Here is a 25262-nt window from a genome sequence, read left to right on the forward strand (position 1 = left end):
TTCTTGATGGGAAAGGTGAGTACAGAACCAAGGCCTGACGTAGTCATTGTCGCTATTATTTACTTATCTGTGCGACGTAACTCTGTGATCTGCCTGTATTGTTCGCAAGACAAATCTTTTCACTGTGCCTCAGGACACGTCACATTAATTTCAATTCGATTCAATTCAATTCAATTCAGTTCAGTTCAGTTCAGCTCAGTTCAATTCAATCCAATTCAGTTCGATTAATGTATTTTCAATTCATGGAATGCTGGTGTAATGTTGCTGTCATTAGTCACATTTTTTTGAGATGCCAAGAATAGGGGAAATGACCAACTGTCCTGAGGAGCAATAATACAGAGAGCAGGATCATGTACTTCAATTTGATTGGAATGCAGGTTAGTTTAACGGCTGTGGGATAAAGTTTAGTCAGCGACAGGTAGGGCGGAGCCAAAGATCCAGCAGACTCAAGAAGAAAATTGATGCCGAAGGGAGCAGCTTCCATAGTACAGAATGCAACTCCGGCTTCCAGACGTCATAATGGACAGCATCTGTGAAGACTTAACAACATAGAGGTGTATCCATAGTGTGACTGCCGTGTATAGAGGGAGCTCAAGCCAGCCAGTGTTGTTTAATGCAATTTAGTTGTGCAGAATCTGATCATGCAAGTGAGCAGAAATTATCGAATCAGGGGATTGTTAGTCATTAGAGTTCTCTTCCGCAGAGAGAAATGGAGGCTTGAGTCATTGAATACATACAAATCTGAGAGAGATGTTTTTGATTTCCAGAGGAGTTAACGGTTATAGAAACCAGGAATGAGAAGGAAGGAATCAACAATTTGGAGTAAAGTGAGATCAGTCATTGAGTGTACTGAATGAGTAAGTCAGCTTGGAGGACCAAATGTCCAAGTGCTGCTCCTGTAGCTGAATATAACTTCACAATTATATTGCTTCACAATTTCACGAGATCCCAGACGATACATCCGGTACACACCAGAGCTGCAAATTTGTTCATTCCCACTTTAGATGTGTGTTTTCCCAATGAGTGTTCGATGTTGTGTTTTTTGATGTATCTCATATTGTCCTCCCATATCACTCTCCTGTAGCTCTCCTCATCCTGAATAAAGAGATTAATATAATCAGGCTGCAGCATCTTTCATTTATAAAATTATACAGAAGCATTAAAAATCCGCTTGTGAAACCTGAAATAACATTTTGCTGTCAGGGTCCATCCTCCCACCCAGATCTGAAAATTATTAATCAGGTTCCCCTCACCCCACTCAAAATAACGCACCCGTAGCAAAACCTGTCGAGCTGCCAGTCTGTGAGATTCATGCTGAAAGTGAATTAAGAATAAAATAGCTGAACAAGAGGATGGTTTAATCGACCGTCATGAATGACGTTGACAATGGATACGTTCTCTCTCCTACCACCTGTCCCTGTCTAAAGTAAGATTAAGCCAGTGGCAGGCAGGGAATTCAATAAGCCACGTCCTTGCGAAAAAGCCGAGGCCAATACATGGGCAATTACTGTGCATGTATATACCTTCTTATCCTGTTGTGTGAGAGACCTGCCTTAAGCTGCCAGCATAGTAAAATCAGTGTCGGCAAAGAGACGCTTCATTGAATGGGACGCTTGGGATGATCAGACGGCTTCCCCATCCCTCTGTCTCCAAGTTGCCCACTTACAATTGCCTCTTCAACACCAAGAATGGATCTTAATCTTCTAGAGACAGTATGTGGTCTTTGTAGTAAATCCAACAGTACTGCAGCGGTATCCTAGTAAATTAAGATACACCAAGTCGCTACTGATTCACTTTGTGTTTGATCAGTTCTCTAATGAAGTTAGAAACTTGGAGAATACCCATTGAATTTCAAGATCAATATTTTCTCAATGTCACTTCACTCAACAGGTACCTGTCATTGACTGCAACTACATATTCTCAATCTCTGCCAATTGTGTGCAGATCATTCCTATTCTGAGTGAGTTTAACATGACAGACTCTCCTTTTACCTTGGCGTACTGGTTCCCATGTTGTGATTTCCAATTTTTCCAGTCTTCATCCAATTTCGAATCAAATGTGCCTGTTGAGGCTGCAGCCAGAATAGATACCGCCACACTGCCCAGAAAGAGACAGAAGTTCATGATGGACAACCTAATAGGCAAAACCAGTGGGTGTTCGACAGGGAGTGGGTAATTTTCAAGTTAGCTGTTTCCTTATTCTGAGAAGGAACAATATAAATTGTACTAATAATACAAACAATAAAATTCCAACAATTCATCCAATGCTGAAAGTTTAATGTAATTCACCTTCATGAGGCATCGTCAGTGGATTGGAATCTTCCAGCACGAGATTGATCAACTGAATGACGTTTTAAATTTAAAACCAATTATTGGAAAGAACACGGTACAATGAAATCATACTTTTCCATGAATTGCCTTCTTGTGATGAAGGTTATTTGACTCACGGTCCACAGGTTTAATCAGTCAACAGATCATGTCGTAATGATTACATTGCATTCAACCTTACATTGAGCAATGAGTCCTCAGAAGGTATGACTGTAGGATTAGCAACAGGAAATAAAGAACAGGTGGACACATTTTATATCGTTATCTTCTGTCACTTTAGACAATGCAAAAAAAATCTGAAGACGACATGTAAATCGCGAGTTGAAAGGGAAGGAAGAAATTGACCCAATGCAATGAAAATGGAAAGATACAGGAAAAAAAATCAAACTGAAAAAACTCGTATGTCCTCAGTAAAAAATAGAATTAATGATAGAATTCCGACATTGAATGTGTGCAGCATTTTTAAAATATTGATGTAAAAAGTCACAAAACAATGTGTATGACATGAAAGTTGTTTCAGAGGAGTGGTTCCAAAATGGTCACGGAAGGGATCATTCAACTGAGTATTCAAGAATCCTCCATGTTTAAGAAGTAAACGAACAAGGGAGAGGGAATTTGGCCAGCTCGTTTGATAAGCTTCAATGTGAAAAGGGAAAGTTGAAACGAGAGGCAAGCATTTGTGTTTTTTTTTACACAGAGGCTGGCACATGCCTGGAAAATGCTGCCAGTTGAGGTGCTAGAAGTAGATGCAATGTCGAAGTTAAGAGAGATTTAGACAGACACATGAACAGGCAGGATATGGAGGGTCACAGAACATGTGAAATCAGATTATATTAAAGTAGAAAGGCATCATGGTAGGCGCAACCATGGTGGTCTGACGGGCTAGTTTATTTGCTGCACTGTTTCATGTTTAAAACCATCGCATATCAGTGAAATAGTGAGAAATGGTTTTCTGGATGACGACGTGTGGTGATGAGAAAGGAACCTAAGTGTCTGGTGGGTCTCATTCCTGTGTTTCTTAAGTGCGTAGATGGAGAGCACAAACCAAGGAATTGTGGGACTTTGTAAGAAAGGTATCGAATAAGTCATTACAATTTTAAATTTCACGTTGATTGCATGAATCAAATTGACAACTATAGCCTTACGGTTGAATGCATGGGGTGTAATTATAATGGTTTTTCGAAGACTACGTTCTAGAATCAACTGGAGAACAAGCTATTTTCGTCCTGGTGTGTATGAAACGAGAAAGGATCAACAATAATGATATAGTAAATGATTCGTTCAACAAATCTGGTCACAGCTTTCCGGAATTTCATATGCAATGTAAAATTGAAAATCTTGGATATCAAGCTAGTGCCTGAAGCTGAAAGAGGATCAAGCACAAGAAGGTGATGACAGCGTTTACCTCAGTTGGAGATGGACAAAATGTTGAGAGGTAAGAGATTGGATAAACAGTGGGATACAGTTAAGGTAATATTTAGATATTCTTATCAAGGAACTATTCAATGATGTAGATTGTAAGAGAAGAATGTCCCATTTATGGCGAACTACCAAATTCAAGTCTCGTCTAAAGAAATTGATCATCATCTGTGCAAACATCGATTAGGAGACAAAAAACATAGAAACTGACAAATGACAAACAATGATGAAGAGAACAAGAATATGAATGTTAAAGACAAATAAAAAAATAAGCAACTGAAAGCAAGGACTTTAATACTTATTGAAATGAAGAAGCTAGCTGAAATGTTGATTATTTCGATGGTGAGATTTGCCCATGAATAATGGGAAAGACTGATGTCGCAGCGAGTTTGAACAAATATCCAGTTTCATGGTAAAAATAACAAAACAAAAAGATTCAGAATCAAGAGGTAAAGGGAGGGAATTACGTTGATCACGGAAGGAACAATTACTCAGAAAACAAATGAGATTAAAGTCTGACATTCACTTGGATCTGGCTGATTAGATCTGAACGTTTTAAATATAGTTACTGCAATAATAATGGGTACAATAGTGGCAATATCATTGCGGTTCAGGAATTGTTTTCACTGATAGAATTCTGCAAATAGGGAAATTCACAAAAAGGAGGAGAATAGAAAATTGAAAGATTTATGCAAGTTAGGAAACATGATATCATAGGCTAAAATAGAACAAAGAGTAACAGCAATAGGCCTATCGGCCCTACAAGCCTGTGTTGACACATATTGTCCGTCACCAATGAACTGCCTTTACTTAGGGGACCCATGACCTTCAACCTCCGTTCCTATTCTTGTTTTCGACCAGGTCCGTCTTGAATACTGCCATTGTGTCTGCTTCCTCCAACTCTTTCGGAATACGCTCTCGGCACTCATCACTTTTTGTGAAATACTTGCCTCTTTTAACATGCACGTCCGCTACACATGTTTCCCCTAGTAACTGACCCCTCCACCCTGGGAAAAATGTCTCCTACTCACCATTGGATCCATGCCATTTATGTCCTATTATCTGATAGGTCACCCCAAAAAGCAAACTCAGTCTCCGTGATAATGAACATAACACATAGAAAATTACAGAACAGCCCTCGTTGCACAGACCTGTGGAACAAAAGTAAAGCACATCTACCCTACACAATAACAAATTCATCCGTAAGTTTTCCAAATGAACATATAAATGACCTTAACGCTGGCTGGTCAGCTGTTGTTGTAAACAATGCGTTCCACACCTTTTCTACTCTCTCAGGAAATAAACTATCTCTCACACTTGTCCTATATCTAAGATACAGCCCCACAAATTAAAGTTGTCCCGTCGTGCTAGCCATTTGAGGAATAAAGGCTGTCAGTCTCCACCCTGTCTACCTCTCTAATTATACCTTATGTCTCAATTAAGTCACCTCTCAACCTTCTTCTCTCTGACCAAAACAGCCTCAAGTGCCTCAACCTTTCCACATAAGACCTTCCATCCATACCAGGCAACACTCACGGAAATCTCGTCTGAAGCCTCTCCAAAGCTTAAACACGTTTCCTCCAATTCGGTGAGCAGAACTGTATGCAATATTCGAAATGTGGCCACACCAGAGTTTTGAACAGCTGCAATATTTCCTCGTGGCTATGAAACTTAATCCCTCTGCCAAGAAAAGCTAATTCTGGATTAGTGGTGCTGGAAGAGCACAGCAGTTCAGGCAGCATCCAAGGAGCTTCGAAATCGACGTTTCGGGCAAAACCCCTTCATCAGGAACCAATAAAAGCTAACACAGCCAGATGCCTTATAAACAAATTTATTAACCTGCATAGCTATTTTCACGGAGCTCTGTACATGGACACCGAGATCTCTGTGCTCATCTACACTTGCAGGAATCTTACCATTCGTCGAGTAAATTTATTCCTGTTACATCCTCATACTTTTGCACGTTAACCTACATTTAGCTCCGCAGCCAGGCTCTACAAATATTTTTTCTCCCTCTGTACCTTGTAATATGCATGAGCACGATCCACAACTCCAGCGACCTTAGTGTCACCCGCAAATTTACTATCATCTACTTGTCCAAGGATAAATCCCATCCAGTCCAGAGGACGTATTTATTTTGAGATTTTCCAGAATTGCTACACCTCCTACTTGTGAACCTCAGTCCTGTCGAAATTCTTAACTTGCATTTCAGTATTCTCGACAGCCTTTCTCCAAAGACAAAAAGTCCCCCATGCCAGGCAACATGTTGGTAAACCTTTTCTGTCCACACTCCATCGCAGTGACATCCTTCTGGAAGTGAGGTGAACAGAAGTGTGAACAATATGCTGAGTGTGGCCTTGAACAAAGTTCTCTAAAGCTGAAACATAATCTCTCCACCCTTGCATTTACTGCCCTTTCAATGAAGCCAAGCATGCGAAAAGCATTTATTTAAATACTTATCTACCTCCGCTGCTGCCTTCCATGATCTGCGGACCCAGACCCCAGATCTCTCTCCATACTAACTCTCCTAATGATTCTTCCATTCACTATATAATTTTCATCTGTACTTGACTTTCCTTAATGCATCAACTGACTTTTTTCCAAATTCAACTTCACATGCCATTTTTCTGCCCATGCAGTAACTGATTTATATCCTGCTGTCTACTCCGAAGGTCATCCTCACTGCCCACAAAACCACCAATTCTTGTCGTCTATAAATTAACTAATTTGCCCAGCCATGTTTTCCTCCAAATCATTTATGCAGATCACAAACGACAGATATTGAACCACTGAATAATGTGGAATTTCACTTCTGCGAACCTACCATTTTGAAATGAATTTTGATTCATTCCACAGCTACCTCTTCCTTCTACGAGTAAGCAAGGTCTATTTCTATCTTGCTAGTTCACCCCTGAGACAATGTGACTTCAGCATTTTACCAATCTGCCATGAGGGACCCTATCAAAGCTTTTATTGAAATTTATGTCGACAGCATCAACTTATTTTCCCTCATCAATTATCTTTCTCAACACCTAAAAAAATCGTTCACGTTCGTGCAGTGTGACCTTCCCACATATATATAATTAGTCTATCCTTCATAAGTCCATTTGCTTCTAAATTCCTAAAGATCTAACTCTGAGAATCTTTTCCCATCGTTTCTCTGTAACCAATGTGAGGCTCACAGGTCCATACATATCACTCTGACCTTCCTTAAACAATGGGATAACAATGGCTACTCTCCACTCCGCTGGATCCTCACCTGTGGCTTCCCCTGGTGGAATCCATTACAGCACAAATATTAAGTAAAGTCACAAAATGCCTAAGGATCATGGGTTTCCTCTCTCTCTCAGTGGACACAGATGGTATGTCGTGGTTAAACATAGGGGTCACCATATCTCAGGAAAGGGCTTAGGTCGAGAATGTGAGACTTTCAAGGTCACCGTATGCGATATGGAAAGTAAAGAATAACAGCACCTTCAAATATCACACTATAAGCAAGGTTAATCAACATCGTTTTCTGAAAGGAAATTTCATTTGTTCAAACGATTCTGAGGATATAACTACAGGTTGGAATTCGTAGGAAGCAGTACAGTATTGTGTTTAGGTAACTAAAAATGGTCGAAATTGTTCGAGATGAAAGAAACAAGAGTTCACACTGACAGAGTTGTATATCAGCGGAAACAGAGAGTTAGCGAACGAATAGGTGACAGACAGATGGGATGAACAGATAACTTCTAAGTTGGCAAGTTGCAATGCGTGGAATGCCGCAGCGATTGAACATGGAACATCATCTGTCTATCAGCTCTCGCGGTGACATAATGAATGAACAGAGTCTTTAACAGCCAAATCTGCAGAAATATTGTTTGCAATGTAAATTGGGAAGAGGACACAAACTGTTTGCAAAGTAACGGAGAGAATTTCGCGGCAGGCAGATATTTGGCAGATGGAATAAAATATGGCAAAGTGGTCGATTCTCCATTTCGTTAAGTAAGCAGGAAAGCAGAATGTTATTAAATGGAGAGGAGAATGTAGTTGGACTGAGGGATGCAGGACAGCCCCAAATATATTCTGGAGAAACTCAAAAAGTCTACAGAATCTATGGAGTGAGAAACAGAGTTAATGTTTTGAGTCTGGTTTGACATTTTCAGAACTGAAAAGAGCTGTATCTCCATGCCGTTTTTTAAAAAATACAGTCACAAAATTATGTGTATTGAACTTAACTGACAATTGTTTGTCCATTTTGCGCATTTTATTTAAACAGTTCCCATAATTTACTGTTGACGACTTCGAAACTATCCTCAAATTTAGAAATTGTGCTTTTAATTCCAAAGAAGAATCTGTTAAAACCAACTCGGAGAAAGTGAGGGCTGCAGATGCTGGAGATCAGAGCTGAAAAATGTGTTGCTGGAAAAGCGCAGCAGGTCAGAGCAGCATCCAAGGAGCAGGAGATTCTCCTTCTCCTTGGATGCTGCCTGGCCTGCTGAGCTTTTCCAGCAACACATTTTTCAGCAACAATAAGTTAAACCAAAACTTGAGTGAAATGGCAATCATCCTAGTCTTTCATTCGTATGTCTTGAAGGAGCTCTTCATTTCAGGCAGAGATCTCTTAATCAATGATTCTCCAGAGCATATTTTTAATCAGAGTTTATTATCATTGTACAAGACTGTGGTGGAAGTCTTGGTCATGCACATTTGTATCTCACTGGTTCTGCTTTCTCGTATTTTCAGAGATACAGAGAGCAGGTTTATATACAATGTGTGCGTGAAGTCTTCAGTTCACATATAATGCGGGGCGAGAGAGACACGTCAGTTGGAAGCTGGGTTTGAGGGATTCGCTTGTTGATGCATTAAAGATGGGTGGGGGGTGCCGAAGAGCATACAGTGTTAAGAGTCGAAAGTCAGGCTGAAAATGACGAGGAATGCTGGGAACTGCAACATTTGATGGTTATTGAGGGTTAGGATTATGACTTCAGGGGGTCATTTGCCACACAGCGAGTAAGACCGTTGTGTCAGTGTGAGAGATGGGGCGGGTTCTGCTGCGATTAGCTGCCGGAAGGATAGTTCTGTTGGATGGGTGGTTTTGTAATTTGGTAGATGACCCAAATTTAGGGGTGCAGTGGAGAGTGAAGACTATCTCCCAGTAAATGGGACGTTGATCAGATGTGTCAATGGGCCGAGAATGACAGATGGATTTTAATTTCGCTCAATGTGAGGTGTTGCATTTTATTAATGAAGTCGAGGGCATGTCTTATACACTAAATAATATGCCCTGGGGAACTTTGTTGAACCAAGAGACCTATGGGTACAGATGCACAGTTCCTTGAAAGTGGAGTCACAAGCAGACAGCATGATCAATGAATTACAAAAATGTCCAACATGGAAACCGGCCCGTCGGTCAACTTTTCCGTGCTGAACAGGAAGCCTCAATTAATCTAGTCCCATTTGCCAGCACTGAAACATACCCTTCTAAACCCTTCCTATTCATGCACCCATCCAGATATCTTCTAAATATTCTCATTGCACCAAACTCCATCACTGGTATTTGTGTTCATGCCTTATTTCACATATGAAATACTCTATCGCAGCCGATAAACAACCCTCCTACCAAATAATTTCTTTCCATTAGTATTTCATATGTTTGTTATCTACATCTATGTCAACTCAGCATCATGATTTCCCTGACCAATATCCTACATCAGTGATGGATTTATGTGAATCCTTTCCGAACTGTGCCACCCTACCACCTTTCCACTTTTGTTTGACGACTCATGAGATATTCAGCTCCTATATTTGGTCACTCTGCAGTCATATCTATGTAAGCATAACTACACCATAACCATGCATATGTATTTGCGCAACTGTTAAATTTACTTTACTGCAAATGCTCATCACAACAAACACAAAGTCTTCGCACTTGTCTTTTCAATGTTTTTTCATCTGCTTAGCTTTATGTTGTACAATGGCCGATTTTCGTACACCATGTATTTTCAGTTTTCCACTTTCGTGAACAACTGTTACATTTGAAATTTGGCTTCTTAATTTTGTACGAAGTTCCTCAGAATAATTGTGCAGGACCTATTCCTTGTTCTGAATGTGTCATTAGTACGTACACCGAGATTGTACTGCTGGAAAAGTACAGCCGCTCAGGCAGCTTTCGAGGAGCAGGAGAATCATCGTTTCGGACACAAATCCTCCAACAGGAAGGGTTGACACGATATGTTTTTTCAGCACACACTCTCGACTCTGGAAGCCAGCAACTGCAGTCCTCACTTTGTCATATTTGGTACTCAAATGTCAACTTCAAAATGATGAATCCTCCCCCCTTCCATTATAAGTTCCTTTTCTTCCCTGAGCAGCTTCCCTAATCCTATCAATGGCTGGACAAGAGTCTGGACTCTTGTTCAATACTGCAGAAAGAAATCAATAACCATCGCTATACTGCCTCCTCCTCCTACGTTTCATTATTCTTCTCCAGAAGGTAATGTCTTACTCAGTGGTGCAGTGATCAGTGAGCTCATCTAACCCTCAGCCACCAAACTCCTCCAAAGAAGGTGGAAGAACCAAACATCCGCTGAATAACAGGAAAGGCGGTGCCTCCTCCACCTCTTCGGTCCCCAGAGCTATGCCAGCTGCACCCTACCTTACATCAATATTGATCAAATTGTAAGACCATAGCCTTAAGACTGTGGCTGCCACCTCAAAAAAAGTATGAAATGTATATTGAAACCGCACTGGTGCACGGCAGTGTCTTCATCTTGGTCAGTAATTTATGAACTCTAAGGAGAATATCTTCAAGATTAACTTATTCTTTATACAATAGATCGCATAAATCCCACACCCGACAGTCACCACACATCACCTGTTCTGCCATTGACATTTCATGAAACTTATTTTTTTAATGTAATTGATGACGAATAAACTAAGTACTCTCACTCAAAAGTATTAATGTTCTGAAAATTAAGAAAACATAAGGGAAAAAGTATGAAAATATTTCCTGGATTTTAAAAGAAAAAGCAAGTGAACAAACAATCGCCTTTTAATCACTAACCCATTTCTGTGAGATCCAATGTTATTTTTTCTTACCATCATGCTTTTGGGGTTTGGAAGTGTTCTCAGAGCTGACTCTTGATGGCTTTCTGAGAGTCAACTTTCAGCTCCTGTTCAGCTGCAGAGTGACCAATTAATAAAAGAAAGGATTGTCAGAAATCCCTCACTCACCAAACTCTCCAATGCGCACTCGGTTTCAGATGTACTACGCAACTGCTTTGGAAGACTACAGATTACAAATGTAGGGAGAAAAAAAGTGTTAATTCGAAACTCCATTGGTATGTTTGCTGAATCTGCACCATGGTTGAGCAGAACTGATAACTAACTAGTTAATATATTCACATTAAGTTTTTACAGTACACCTGCCCACAAAAGTCTCTGACTGTAGCCGTTATACAGCATATTTTAATTCCACATCCTGCACAGACAACCGCAGAGAGGTAGCAGCATTTTAGAACATAAGAGGACTGTGTCACCAGGGATTTTCCCACAAACCAAAGTGCCATCCATGAAAGCCAGCAGCTCTCCAATACTCAGTGTGACCAGATGAATGGTTTCTAAATTAAAAGGTGAAAGGAATGTTCTCTGGGAGGCCTGAGAAGCTGTCAATGTGACAAAGCAACTGAGCCAAATAACTAAGAATAATGAAAAAGTCAACAATGCAAACATTCCACATGAAGTAAACAGAGCGATAAAAGAGATTTGATGACAGTATTCATCTCGCATGAATGTGAAAATATTGTATCTTCGATTTAAATACTATAACTTGTGAGATCCTTTAAATCTATGAATAAAGCCTATCCATATACCCACATGTTCTGAAAAAGGATCACCGACCGCAAAACATTATCTCGCATTTCTCTCCATCGATACTGACAGACTTCCTGAGTTTTTCCAGCAAATTCTGTTTCGGTTTCCACTTAAAACTGTATTCACTTTCCCCTCTAACAGAAACTCTTCGTGTAATACCACAGGCCTTTAAAAAGTGTAAGGTTGACTTTGAGCTGACTTGATATTTCTGCTTCAGAAAAGCGTAAAATAAACTTTTCAGCAAAAGATGCCGATCACAAAAGATAAGTTTGATACAGACAAAACGTGAAACGGCTCAGAATATTAAACGCCAAAGACTGATTTGCTGTGCAGTGCTACCCTTACACATATAGCAGAGACCTAAACATTCTATTCTGAGTCTGTGATTGCGCTGTGCGACTCCAGTTCAGTCAAGCTCACCTTTAGAAAGTCAAAGTTGTTTTTTCACAACCCGAAAACTTATCAATGCATTCACTCAGGGCAACTGAATGCCACGAGAACCTATATATTCATATGACTTGCAGCGAGCGGATGTCACCGCTGAGATAATGAATGTGAATAAGCTTTGAAAAGGAACAGTAATCATTATTAGTGCAGAGGCACTCTCATTATACAATACCTTCATATATTCAGAATGCTTATACTGCTGAAGGAATAATTGTTGTTTTGTTTTCTACCTTTAATCAAGGGCTTCTCTAACTTATACATCATGGGATATTTCAATTTACAAATCCTCATTCAATAAAAACGCATAAATACTGTCGCTGTAAGAGCAGGGCAGAGATTGGTCATGTTACAACTATGAATTTCACCCCCTGTGTCCCCAAAGCCTGTCCATCATATAATAGGGACAAGTGAGCCTCAATGACGGATCATTCCCCACTTGTTCAGACAGGTGCAGTTCCAAATCCACTCAGCGGCACAATGGCACAGTGGATACCTCACAGCACTAGGTGTCCGGCTTGACATTCCCGCCTCGGGTAAGTGCCTGTGCGGAGTTTGCACATTCTCGCCGTGTCTCCGTGGGTTTCCTCCGGGTTCTTCGGTTTCGTCCCACAGTCCTAAGATGTGCAGTTTAGGTGAATTGGCCATGCTAAATACCCGAAAGTGTTGGGTGAAAGGATAAATTTAGGGTTGCACTTTGGAGGGTTGGTGTTGGCTTGATGGGCCGTAGGGCTTGTTTCCACACTGTAGAACATCTAATCTCTAAATTAAAAAAGAATCAGAAGTTGCAGGAAAAACGTAGATCTGGCTGCATCTGTACAGTGAAATCCATGTTATGGTTTGTGCCCCGTAACACGTTTGGAGAATCCACGGATATTTGACAATTTGCGACCATTCATGCAAAAGCAGCCGACTTAGTTGGCAACATTTCCACAAATATGCATGCCTTCCACCACCGATACTCAGCACCAGCAACATGTACTGTCTACAAAACGCACTGCAGAAATTTGCCTGAGATCCTGATACAACACATTCCAAACTGGACACCTACTTCAACTTAGAAGGACATGGGCAGGAGGTGTAGATGGATACCACTAGTTGCAATTCACGTCTAAAGCACACAACAACCTAACTTGGAAATAAACATTGCTCCTTCAGTGTCACTGAGTTCAAAACCTGCATTACACTTCCTAATAGCATAGTGCATTTAACAAGTTCATCGCCACTTCCTCAGGTTTAAAAGAGGAAAGGACAATAAGCATCAACCAAATCAATAAGTCCTAAATCCTGCGAATGAGTATTCAGGAAATAACAAACGGACTGAGACCCGATATTCACGGGACCTTCAAATGTTGGTTACCGTGACATTAAATAGAACTCTTTCCTCCTGTACTCCCTCACTGAATGAGCACCGTATCCCAGAACATCTCATATTGCTGCACCTGAACACAGCTGAAGCTGATTCAACCTGAGACGTAACATCCCTGAGACATAAATATCCACACTGATCCAAACAAATCTACCTTTAAAATAAAGATTCAAAACTGGAAATTTGTCAAAAAGTAGATAATAGTTACTATCGTTAAAAATAGACAACTATCAAGGAAAATATCGACATGAAATGATTAGGCTACGTATGTTGAAATATCCAGATTGAAACTTCCCAGGTTAAATCTGTGCAGTAAGAATATGTCCAGTTTTGCGACCTGTTAACCACTGTCAGTTAGTACAGAGCAGGAATGGGAGGATTTGGAACTCCATCACCTCCCAGATCAGGGAAAATGACAGAGCAGACTGAGGCAAAAATCAGAAAAGCCCCTCAACGAATCGGGGATAGTTCGGTTGAGGATGCCTCACAACTCTCTCTATCGTGGCTGGATACACTTCAAATCACAAATCTGAAAGACACGATCCCATGTTTCATATGAAACATCATATTCTATTCCTAATCTGTCCTAGTCCATCTGTCGACCCATCACTGAAGTCCAAAAGGAAAATAATACCTTGCATGAGTAAACTCACCTTTGAGTGTTCTTGTCCATCGAAGTACAGCTGTCCCTCAAACTAGTTGCGTTCTGAATTTGTGTCAGTGGTGCGACTTTATATCGACACAGCTTCCAATATAAATCCATCCTTCAATTCTCTGATTAACAAATAGGACAAATCATCTTATGAATGATTTCAAATGTTGATGTGGAGGAGTTGGTATTGAACTGGGGTGGACCAAGTTAAAAATCACACAACATCAGGTTAACGTCTGACAGATTAGATTTCTATAAACTGGTGTTATCTGCTTTTTAAGTATGCTCAAATCAGTTAGTGCAAATCATTTGGAGGAGTGCTTAAGAATTTTCCAACATCGCAAGCTTTAAAAGAACACTGTGTTCCAAAGTGATCATATGATACGTCCTCTTTTTCTGTTAACATTTTTATTTTCCACAAATGATTGCACTCGCAGAATGTGGAAACAGGCCCTTTGGACCAGCAAATCCACAACTACGCTTTGAAGAGTAGCTCACCCAAACCAATTCCCCTACCACACATAACTTTATCCCTGACTAATGCAATTAACTGACACATCGCTAAACTCTATTGCCAATTTAGCATAGCCGATTTACTGAACCTGCAAATTTTTGGAATGTGGAAGGAAAGCGAAGCACCAAGAAGAAACCATGCCAATGCAGGCAGAACATGAAAACTCCTGTGGCTGTAAACGAATAGGGATCACTGACGCTTGGAGATACCTTGCTAACCACTGAGCCACCACGCCATCTCAAAAACCACTGCTGATGAAGGAGGATCGTCAGCATTGCAAAGGGGAGATTGATCGAAGTGTCACCTAACTGTCAGCATCAAACATTTTTTTTATGGAACAAAAAGGGGAATAAATCTCCTTCTACCCTGCATCAACCTTCAATTAGATCCCCCTGTGGATAAGGATGGTGTTACCAGGGGCAGCGTGACATCGCCATGCCTTAATCATGAGGACAGACCAAGTTCATAATGACCAGTAAACAACTTTCCATGTTTCCCAAAATAATCTTCCAATTTTAGTGGCACTATCGGTTAGACAACCAATTTTTGCCGTTTCCAAAATGCCAGTAAAAAATAACAACAACCGCCTAGCTATTCTGATTCCATTTTCTAACATTTCATCCATAGTCTTGTAAGCGTTGACATTATAATTACCAATTGAAAACAAGGTTGGCTTTCAACTGAACCCTTAAATTGACCCCTGAAACTGACCAATATTCAGACTACATGTCTGGAAACTTACACGAGAGGAATTGATTCCTTTTATGATCACCACAAATGAGACTCGCATTGGAGAAATAATTTCATAAATAGTCTTATAACTGATTGAACTGAAAGTCCATCGCTTATAGAAGTGGGGTTTGAATCCATATTCCAAACTGAAAGAGATGGACTGCAGGAGCCACAATTTTCAAGGTACCACCTGAGGGTTCTGGGTAATCAAAGATGGAGCGCGAGAGAATTTATGATTGTCAGTGCTGCAGCTTTGAGACGCTTGTCAATGTTAGATTTGATTTCCTCGGTTTTTTTCGGAAGAGTATCACTGCTTTATAATTTTTTGCATTGGTTTATTAAGTTGGCAAAAGAATATCAGTATATAAACAGACATTGCTGAAAACTTTCAGCAAATATCACAGCATCAGAGTTAAAGTTTCACAACGGGTGATTCTTCCTTAGAATTCCAAACCTCCAAAGAAGCTCAAAGCAAGTTACTTTAAAACAAAAGAGGGAGCAGGGGCCATATGAGAGGTGAAAAATAAAGGATCATTTCGTGTTGCTCAGTCAAGACCATGGATTACACTGCCGAACAACATTGCGGGTTTCCCTACATGATATAGACTGCAGTGATTTAAGCTCATTGCCACATCCTTATGTTTAACTCAGACCGTGCACATCTGACGAACCAGACAGTGACTTTTCAGAGCTGCCTAGCTCTGCTATTACTTTCATGTATCACTGGACAGCAGATTTCAGCCGAAGACAGATATAAAATGAAATTAACAGTTGGCCTTCTGAAAACTCGTAATGGGGATTTCCTCGCAGCACGGAAACTGCGAGGTGGTTATTTTCTCTAATCATTCTCTGTTTGTTTGTAAACTACTGCGTAGAGAATTTTTTAAAAAGATGACCTTCGTCCAAAGCTGGAATTGGAACAATGACTCGCCCGAACTGTAAGGGGCAAGGTTACATTTTAAAGAAAGGTTCCCAGTAGGGTGACTTCTTAAATTATATTTGCAAGTGGGCACGTGTGTTTTGCCTCACTATCGCATTAGACCACAAGTCCGTAAGCTATAGGAACATAAGTAGGTCATTCAGCCCATCAGGTCTGCTGCACCATTCAATCATTGCTGAGAGCGTCTCGACCCTGATGTCCTGACTCCATCCCTTTACCCTTGATGGCGTTGCGAACCATAGACCAATCTACTTTTGTCTTCACTCCACTCAATGCCGTTCCATCAACAGCCTTCGGCGGAAATGGGTTCCAGAGATTTACCACACTCTTCCAGCAAAAAATCCTACTCTCTCTGTTCTAAAATGACGTCCCTTCATTCTGAGGCTGTGCATTCTAATGTTCATCTCGCCAACTCGCCGAAAACTATTCATCATGCCAACGTTATACATGTCTCTCAGTTTTCTGTAACTTCCAATGATATTCTCTATCATCCTTGTTGTGGTTCTGTTCTCCGATCTGGAAGTTTTTGCTGCAAACGTTTCGTCCCCTGGCTAGGCGACATCATCAGTGCTTGGGAGCCTCCTGCGAATCGCTTCTTTGATGTTTCCTCCGGTGTTTATCGTGGTCTGTCCCTGCTGCTTCCGGTTGTCAGTTTCAGCTGTCCGCTGTAGTGGTTGGTATATTGGGTCCAGGTCGATGTGTTTGTTGATGGAGTTTGTGGATGAATGCCATGCCTCTAGGAATTCCCTGGCGGTTCTCTGTCTGGCTTGCCCTACGATAGTAGTGTTGTCCCAGTCGAATTCATGTTGCTTGTTGTCTGCTTGTGTGGCTACTAAGGATAGCTGGTCGTGTCGTTTCGTGGCTAGTTGATGTTCATGTATGCGGATTGCTAGCTGTCTTCCTGTTTGTCCTATAACAGGAAAAACAGGCAGACAGAACCACAACAACGAGCACCCGAGCTACAAATCTTCGCACAAACTTTGAATCTATCATCCTTATGTACGCAATTGTGCACAGTCCCAGATACTCTAATCCCTTGTTATATGACAAGCCCTTCGTTCTTGTGATTATTCCTGTGAATCTCTTGGGAACGCCCTACAAGCTCAACATATCTTTCCTTAGATAGAGACACAAAAATGCTCACAATATTTCCAATGCCGTCAGACCTTGGCTCAGAGAGCCTCAGAAGTGAACCCCTGCTCTTATATTTATCATTGCCTGGAGGAACAGTGCCAGAATATTGGAGGATGGCAGATGTTGTCCCCTTCTTCAAGAAGGAGAGCAGAGACAGGCTAGGTAATTACACATTAGTGAGCCCGACTACGGTTCTGGGTAAAGTGTTAGAAAAAAAATGTTGAGATTGAAAGGTTATATTTCTAATCAACTACAGCTGAATAAGTTGATTGGGAGAGTCAACACGATTTCATGAAAGTTAGTTCGTGCCACACAAACCTTATTGAATACTTTGAGATGGGGACAAAACAGGAGAATGACAGTAAAGTGGTTGGTAAGGTGTATATGGATTTCATCATAATGTTTAATATGTTTCTCCACGGTAGGCTGTTGCACAAAATACGGAGGCATGGGATTTCGGATGATTATGCGGTTGGGTTGACTCGCTGAAAAAAGACAGTGGCTGGTAGTTGATGAAAATTGTTCATCCTACAGTTCCGTTACAAGTCTTGTACCTTACATCAAGGATCAGTTTTGAGCCCAATGCTGTTTTCATTTTTTATGAATGACTCAGAATGCGGGCATAAAGGAAAGTGTTAGTAATTTTGCGAATACGCTATGGTCGGTGGAGTTGTGAATAGTACTGAAGGATGTTATAGCTTTCACAGGCGCATAAATAAGTTGCAGAGCTGTTCCGACAGGTGGAAAATGGAGTTGAGCATGGAAATGTGTGAGGTGATTCACATTAAAAGGAGCAAGAGGAATAAAGAATACTGGGCTAATCGGAAGAGTCTTTGTGTTGGAGATAAGCAGAGAGATGTCGTTGTGCCTGTACATAGATCCCCGAAAGTTACCATCCAGATGGATAGGGTTGGTGAGTTAGCTTTTGGTGGAAGAGGGATAGTGTTTCGGTGCCAAGAGGTTATGCTGCAACTGTACAATAATCTGGTATGGCCCCACAAGGAGTATTGAGTGCAGTTCTGGTAATCGCATTATACACTGTTAAGGGGAAGGCGTTTGAGAGGTGACTTAATAAGGATATACAATATAAGGAGAGATTTAGTTATTGTGGACAGTGAGAGCCTTATCCCTCTGATTCTGATGGCTCGCAAGATGGGATGGAGCTTTAAATTGAAGGGGAATAGATACAGGACAAATGTTAGATGTAGTTTCTTTCCTCAGAGTGAAGTAGCGGCATGGAAAGCACTGCCTGTGAAACAGTAGACTCGCTAACTTATAGGTCATTTAGCTGAAAAGAGAAAAACATGTGGATGAAAATGAAATATTAAACGACAGATAAGCTTCAGGTTCGCTCAACAGTTCTGCACAATGAGAGCCAAAAGGCCTCTCCTGTTTGAAGGTCTATGTTCTATTCTAGCCATCTCCAAATGAATGCTAACGTTGCGTATGCTTCCCGAAATATGAAGACAACTTGAATGTTAAGCTGACAAGCGTATTCACTCGTATACTAAACTTCTACCTTTCCTACCGAAATGCCCACTCTCAAGCATTCCCACATGCATTTTATTTGGATGTTGCCTGGTATGGAGGGAAGATCGTGTGAGGGATGTGACACTGTTAGAGGGAAGAAGGTTGAGAGGTGACTTAATAGGGATAGACAAGATAATCAGAGATTTAGTTGGGGTAGATAGTGAGAGCCTTTCCCTCTGTTTCTGATGGCTCTCAAGATGGGTAGTAGCTTTAAATTCAAGGGTGACAGACACAGGACAAATGTCCGAGGTCGTATCTTTCCTCAGAGTGAAGTAACAGCATGGAAAGCATTGCCTGTGACAACAGTAGACTCACCTACTTAACCGTCATTTAACTGACAATGGATTGACATGTGGATGAAAATGAAATATTAAACGACAGATAAGCTTCAGGTTCGCTCAACAGTTCTGCGCAATGAGAGCCAAAAAGCCTCTCCTGTTCGATGTTCTATATTTTATTCTAGCCATCTCCAAATGAATGCTAACGTTGCATTTGCTTTCCGAATTATGAAGTCAACGTGAATGATAAGCTGACAAGAGTATTCACTCATATCCTACACTTCTACCCTTCCTACCGAAGTCCACAGCCTCACGCGTTCCCACTTTCATTTCTATCTGCCACTTCTGCACACTCTCCTCGGCTGTCCGAGTCCACCTGCAGCCTTCCCGCCTCCTGAAGACGACATATTCTTCCAACTATCTTTATGTCATCTATGAATCCAGCGACTTTGCTTTCGGTTCTTTCATCCCCATTATATCAGGATCTGTAAACTTCTGGTTTATGTGAGCAAATCGGCGCAATATGTGAGAGAGAGGAAACAGCATGGGTCCCATCGAGTCCGTGGTGGCTCCATCGCAGACATAATCAAATTCATCCCTTTTGACCTTTTATTGATATAACAGAGTTCTAAGTTTTGGAAAATATGTTTTTTCTGCCCAAGACAGTATGCACTTGACAAGCTAAAAGGGTAAACTGAGAGTAGTCTGGATTATGCAGTATCTCCTGATATCCAGGCTTATTTCAGCATTAACTTCTGGATTCTATCCAGTTATGACATTGATAAGAACATGAATACAACTTTTTGGAGGGGTATGGGCCAGCCAAATGAGACTAATTTAGTTTGTGATTACAATCAGCATAGATTAGTTGAACCGATTGGTCTGTTTCCATGTTGTATGACTCTCTGAAACTTCGTTAACGTTGTGAAAGATGAAGTCAGAATCTATTCCGTTAGCATTGCTTTTAAGGAAAAACTCAGTCAACCAAATCTATAAGCATCATTGAAAGTGTAAACCTGTTCGGAATCCCACGATATGCACAGAGCCGAGCATGCAACGCAGAGTATGTTGCAGCGTCGAGATCATGTTATGAAAATAAGATAAATTCTGTAACAGAATGGAATGGTATGTTCCTTTGGGTTTTGAAATTTCAGGTTGAAAGTGTGACCAATGACAATTGATTATCTTTCTGAAGACACTTCTAAACTACAATAACCAATAAGAATTTATCTCAGCAACGGTGGAACAGACGAGATGTGGTGAATGGCCTCCATCTCCTCCTGTGTTACTAAACAGGGTTGTTTGCGAATGTTGCAACAGGCCAGTGGATAGTTACTCCACAGTAGGACTACGAGGGACTTGTTGAATGCTGACACTCAAGTGTAACCTGTCTACACAATCTGCCTAGTACTGACACTATCTCTACAAATATGGAAACGAATGAATATCGTGACGAAAGCGAGTACCTAATGTAACAATTACATGTTAGATCTTTGTTCCTGTGAAACTGTGCATTGCCTTTAACTGAGATGACATATAATTCAGAAACAAAAAGGAAGCGAATGTAATAATCTTTCACATTACAAAAAGTTCTGCTTGTCATGCTTGTTTTTGGGAGGAATTGGATATTTTAGCAGTATACTGACGTAAACGCTCTTGACACGTTCATTACATTCGCAATTACGGGTCTGAATATGTGGACCCTCCTGGAAGACTGTGTCCACAGAATGTGGGAGTCCAGTTGTTATTTACTGGAGCTGCACTCACTCACTCACTCATCCACTCGCTCACTCACCTTCCGGTCTTCATTGATAAATTGAAAGGCAAGGGACAGACCAAGACTCATTCGCTGTGGTATGTTCAGACTTAACAGGGCATGAATACTTCAGTGCTGAAAATAGGTTGATGGAAAAGCGCAGCAGGTCAGGTAGCAACCAAGGAACAGGAGAATCGACGTTTCGGGCATAAGCCCTTCTTCAGGAATGAGTAAAGCCCTTCCTGAAGAAGGGTTTATGCCCGAAACGTCGATTCTCCTGTTCCTTGGATGCTGCCTGACCTGCTGCTCTTTTCCAGCAACACATTTTCAGCTCTTATCTCCAGCATCTGCAGTCCTCACTTTCTCCATAAATACTTTAGTGTCAGCATTTTGGAGAAATGATAAAACTTATTGTACATCACCAGCTAAATGAGCTCTTTTTTCCTGTTTATTTTACTATTTGCCATTAGATGTCGACGATGCTGTATTTTCAGTATATATCAGCCACCACATACTGGCTTGAGAAAGTGGTCTAGAATTGTCAATGGAAATTGCTGCTTTACTGGTGGGGACGGTGCTCCCACAATGGTCTTACGGCTTCTGGAGACAATGACACTGACAAAAGAGCAGCAATGTATTTCCAGGATGGTGTAGAGTATGGAGGGAAATGTGAACGTGGGGATTGTACATAAGTCAGTGCTGCTCTCGCCTCCTCAGTGATGGAGTTTGTAACGGAAGGAGTAAGCTCGGTGACTCACTGCAGATCATCCTGTAGACAGTACATAGTGCAGCTGCAGGGTAGTAGATATTGCAGGAGAAACATAATCGAGGAGCGGGAACCTCAATCAAGTATACGGCTCTATGTTAGACGGTTGTTGTGTTGTTGTGGCTTCGACATCAGCACGAGTGTGGTTTATTCCACCGTGGTGCAGACATGAAGATTGTTGATGTTGCGGAGTTTCTGAAAAGTCACGAGTTGTGGCAATTGTCTCAGATTCCCCAGCTTATGTCCTGTGTCTGCAATCATTGTGTTAGTCTCGGTGCTCCAATCCACCTTCTGGTCAGTGAGGAGTACGATAAACTCATGGTTGTGACTGTTCGGGTGGTTCTATTTTCGGACAAGGAAACCACGATGGAAGCTTTGTATCCATGAAATGGTAAGTTGTGTTTCTAAATAAAGAAAAACAGGAAGAGGAGGTAACTCCTCCCTGCAATTGCCTAGATGCATGAGTTGTCTCTCTGGAATGGAAAATTGCAAACGTTACTCTGCCTTTAAAGGAGGCTGAAAAATGAAAATCGGGGAATGACAGACCAGTTCACTTAACATCTTTGAAGTGAAATTATCGTAATCTCTAATCAAGGATGGAGAACTTAATTGAGCAGAAAGCCAAAATTCAGGTTCCTAAAGGTGCAATGACGTTATCCTTGCCTTTCCCAAATTAAAAATAAATTGATCGGATCTCGTAACTGCAGGTATCAGGACACCTATGTTTGATTTTGCTTATCATTGGAAGACCAAGTCACAGGAATTGCGTTGATATTTTCCACATAATTTCTCCCAAAATAGGGCATGATGCAGTGAGGGTGGGTATAAAAAATGGCAGTCACTGGGTAAGGATGACCACTGTCCAGAACTGGTAGAAATAAGCCAGAGTAAAGTATTTGTCCCCATTCAGTGTTTCTGAGGTTTGCATGCGATGTATGTTCGCATTGACATTGTCATTGTACAAACCAATCAGAACACATCTGAAAGGTTAATTGAATATTGGAGACAAAGTCTAACAGGTGAAATGTAGTCTTCATTGGTTATGATTATAACCTTTCCTTCTCTAAATTAATTTGTAGCTTCTTCATCATCTGGTGTGTGGATTTCTTTTCATTATTTTTCCCTTTTGAGAGATTATACCTTGAATGTAACAAATTCATCTCAACTTTGAAGGTAGCCCTTTGCTGGACTCCTGTTTTTGTTTTCTGCGAACCACACATTCCATTCTAACCATCACAATACCGTTCTTGAGACAATGATGTCTGTTCACCCTCAGTTGGTTATTCTTACTCGGAAATGTTCATCCTCATTTTATCTCATCATTCTGAATTCCATGAAACATTCCCATACTGTCACTTACTCCATTTAGAGCTGAAAAATGTGTTGCTGGAAAAGCGAAGCAGGTCAGGCAGCATCCAAGTAGCAGGAGAATCGACGTTTTGGGCGTAAGCCCTTCTTCACGAATGGGCTGAAGAAGGGCTTATGCCAGAAACGTCGATTCTCCTGCTCCTGGAATGCTGCCTGACTTGCTGCGCTTTACCAGCAACACATTTTTCACCTCTGATCTCCAGCATCTGCAGTCCTCACTTTCTCCGACTTAAATTCATTCAGCACAAATCATTTTGCAAAGCTTCCTTTACCGACGATAGGCAATTCTGTTTAATACACACTTGGAAAGTTAATCCCTCACTTCCTTTGATAATGTCACTGATACTCCTTCTACCCTTTTTTTTGGTGCGTGGATCCCCACAATCTGTGCATGGCGTTCACTTCCCGAGACCGGTGGTTGGTATGTCAGCACAATGCCCGTTGCGTGAGGAAGCTCAGTGTGATTGTGCAGCTCACAGAGGAAATTAACTATTACTATCCCAGGAAATGTTTGAGTTATTTTAGTGCTCCATTTTATCTACTCGATAATATTAAATTATAGCTGCAAGCTCCGACATATTCTTCGTCTATATCCTTCCCACTATTCAGTGGTCGTTAGATCGCACTGAGCAATGGAATTATACATTTTCTTTCTCCAGTTTTAATGAAAGCACAGAATCGAACGAAAAAAATCATAAAATACCTGGAGAAAATCACCAGTTTTGTCAGCATCTGTAGATGAAAACCAGTGTTGGCATCACTCAACTCAAAAACTTAAATCCGTTTCCTCTCCACAGATACAGCAATGCCTGCGAAGTTCCTCCAACGAGTTCTGATTTTGTTTCATTTTTCCAACATCCAGAACCCTTTATTTTCTCTTTATTCATCCGATTTTGGGAGGCCGTTCGACTGCACTGAGTTACAAATTAATCTCACCGAATATAAATGTTCACCACAACTCGCATAAAGTCTTCACAATTGTCTTTTACTTTTTTTTTTAGTTTCCTTAACTTTATTTTGTACTCTGGCCCATTTTATCTCCCATGTCTTTTCAGATTTCACTTTTGCAAACAACTGTTATCTGTGAGGTCCGGCCATTTAATTTCGCGCAATACTTCTCACAATAAGTGTGCAGAACATCTTCCTTGTTCTGTCTTCATCGTACATGCTGACATGTCAACCTCACGATGACTGAATTCTCCACTTCCGCTGGAAGTTGCTCGTCAGCTATGAGCAGCTGTTGCAAGCCCTGTCAACGAGTAGGCAAGAGTGTGTTCTGGACTCTTGTTAATTTCTACAGAATACATTGTCAATACCCTTCACCATGTTATATCGTAATGCTACTGCACTTCATTCTGCACCAGATGTGAAATCCTCCCTGTATTACAGCGCAGTGGGCAGTCCGCTGAACAATCCTGCAGTCCTCGCCTTCATCTCAATATGTTGCAAATACCAAAGATCGACTGGACACCAGAAAAAGAGGCGTCTCCGCCACTTCTTGGGTTCACAGTTCGACCACAGCTACACTCTCCAGTACCTCAGCACTGATCAAATTGGAAGACCCTGTTCTAAATTCTCTGAATGCCAATTCAAATAATGTTTCGAAGTAATATTACATTGGTGCACCACAGTGTCTTCCGATTAACCAACAGCTCATAAACTCTAAGGTGAATATTGCGAGATGCTTTTTCTCTGCATGAAAGACATCCCACACCCAACAATCACACCCATTAACTACACTGCCATTATCTTTGAATCCACCTTTAATTTTGTTACTTAATTGACAACTAATAGACCTTACTTGTGTCAGTGAGAATTATTAAATTTCTTAAACCTAACCAATATATACAAAGCCTTAAAATTGCCGAAAGATATCTGAGATTAAAAAAACTTAAACTATCACCATTTTTCTGAGATGCTCTGCTATTTATCTCATCTACATCTTTTTTTAGGATGGAGAAGTGCACACATCAATTTCCTTTCAACTTCTGCTCAGCTGTGCAGTGACAAATTGTAAAGGAAACTAGCGTCTAAAATCCCTTAGTCATCGAAATTTCTGGGTTGTACACTATTTCAGATGTACTACAAAACTGCACCTGAGCACTACAAATTACAAATGCGTGACAGCAAAGTGACGTATGAGGTCATTCCAATCTGCATTGGTTTGTTTGCTCAA

General features: G+C 40.9%; 1 protein-coding gene across 3 annotated transcripts in view; it reads right to left on the reverse strand.

Moving 5' to 3' along the window:
- LOC148142429 (procathepsin L-like) overlaps positions 1-14369 on the reverse strand; it is a 40630-nt gene extending 26261 nt beyond the window's left edge. For 2 of the 3 annotated variants that reach the window (XR_015752026.1, XM_087976550.1), the window contains exons 1-3: positions 14070-14369; positions 1992-2133; positions 973-1095 (exon numbers count right to left, since the gene is read on the reverse strand). Coding sequence is in view for 2 of the 3 variants with exons in the window: in XM_087976550.1 (XP_087832676.1) it covers positions 973-1095; positions 1992-2133; positions 14070-14179 (375 nt within the window). In the remaining variant the exon portion in view is untranslated. The remainder of the gene's footprint in view (positions 1-972; positions 1096-1991; positions 2134-14069) is intronic. The other variant, XM_087976551.1, reaches the window with a different exon arrangement.
- Between the last annotated feature and the right edge of the window lie 10893 nt (positions 14370-25262).

The sequence above is a fragment of the Chiloscyllium plagiosum genome, unplaced genomic scaffold (genome assembly GCF_037043375.1).
Source record: "Chiloscyllium plagiosum isolate Xiang-an unplaced genomic scaffold, Cpla_swu_hap1 HiC_scaffold_29, whole genome shotgun sequence".
Classification (NCBI taxonomy): domain Eukaryota; kingdom Metazoa; phylum Chordata; class Chondrichthyes; order Orectolobiformes; family Hemiscylliidae; genus Chiloscyllium; species Chiloscyllium plagiosum.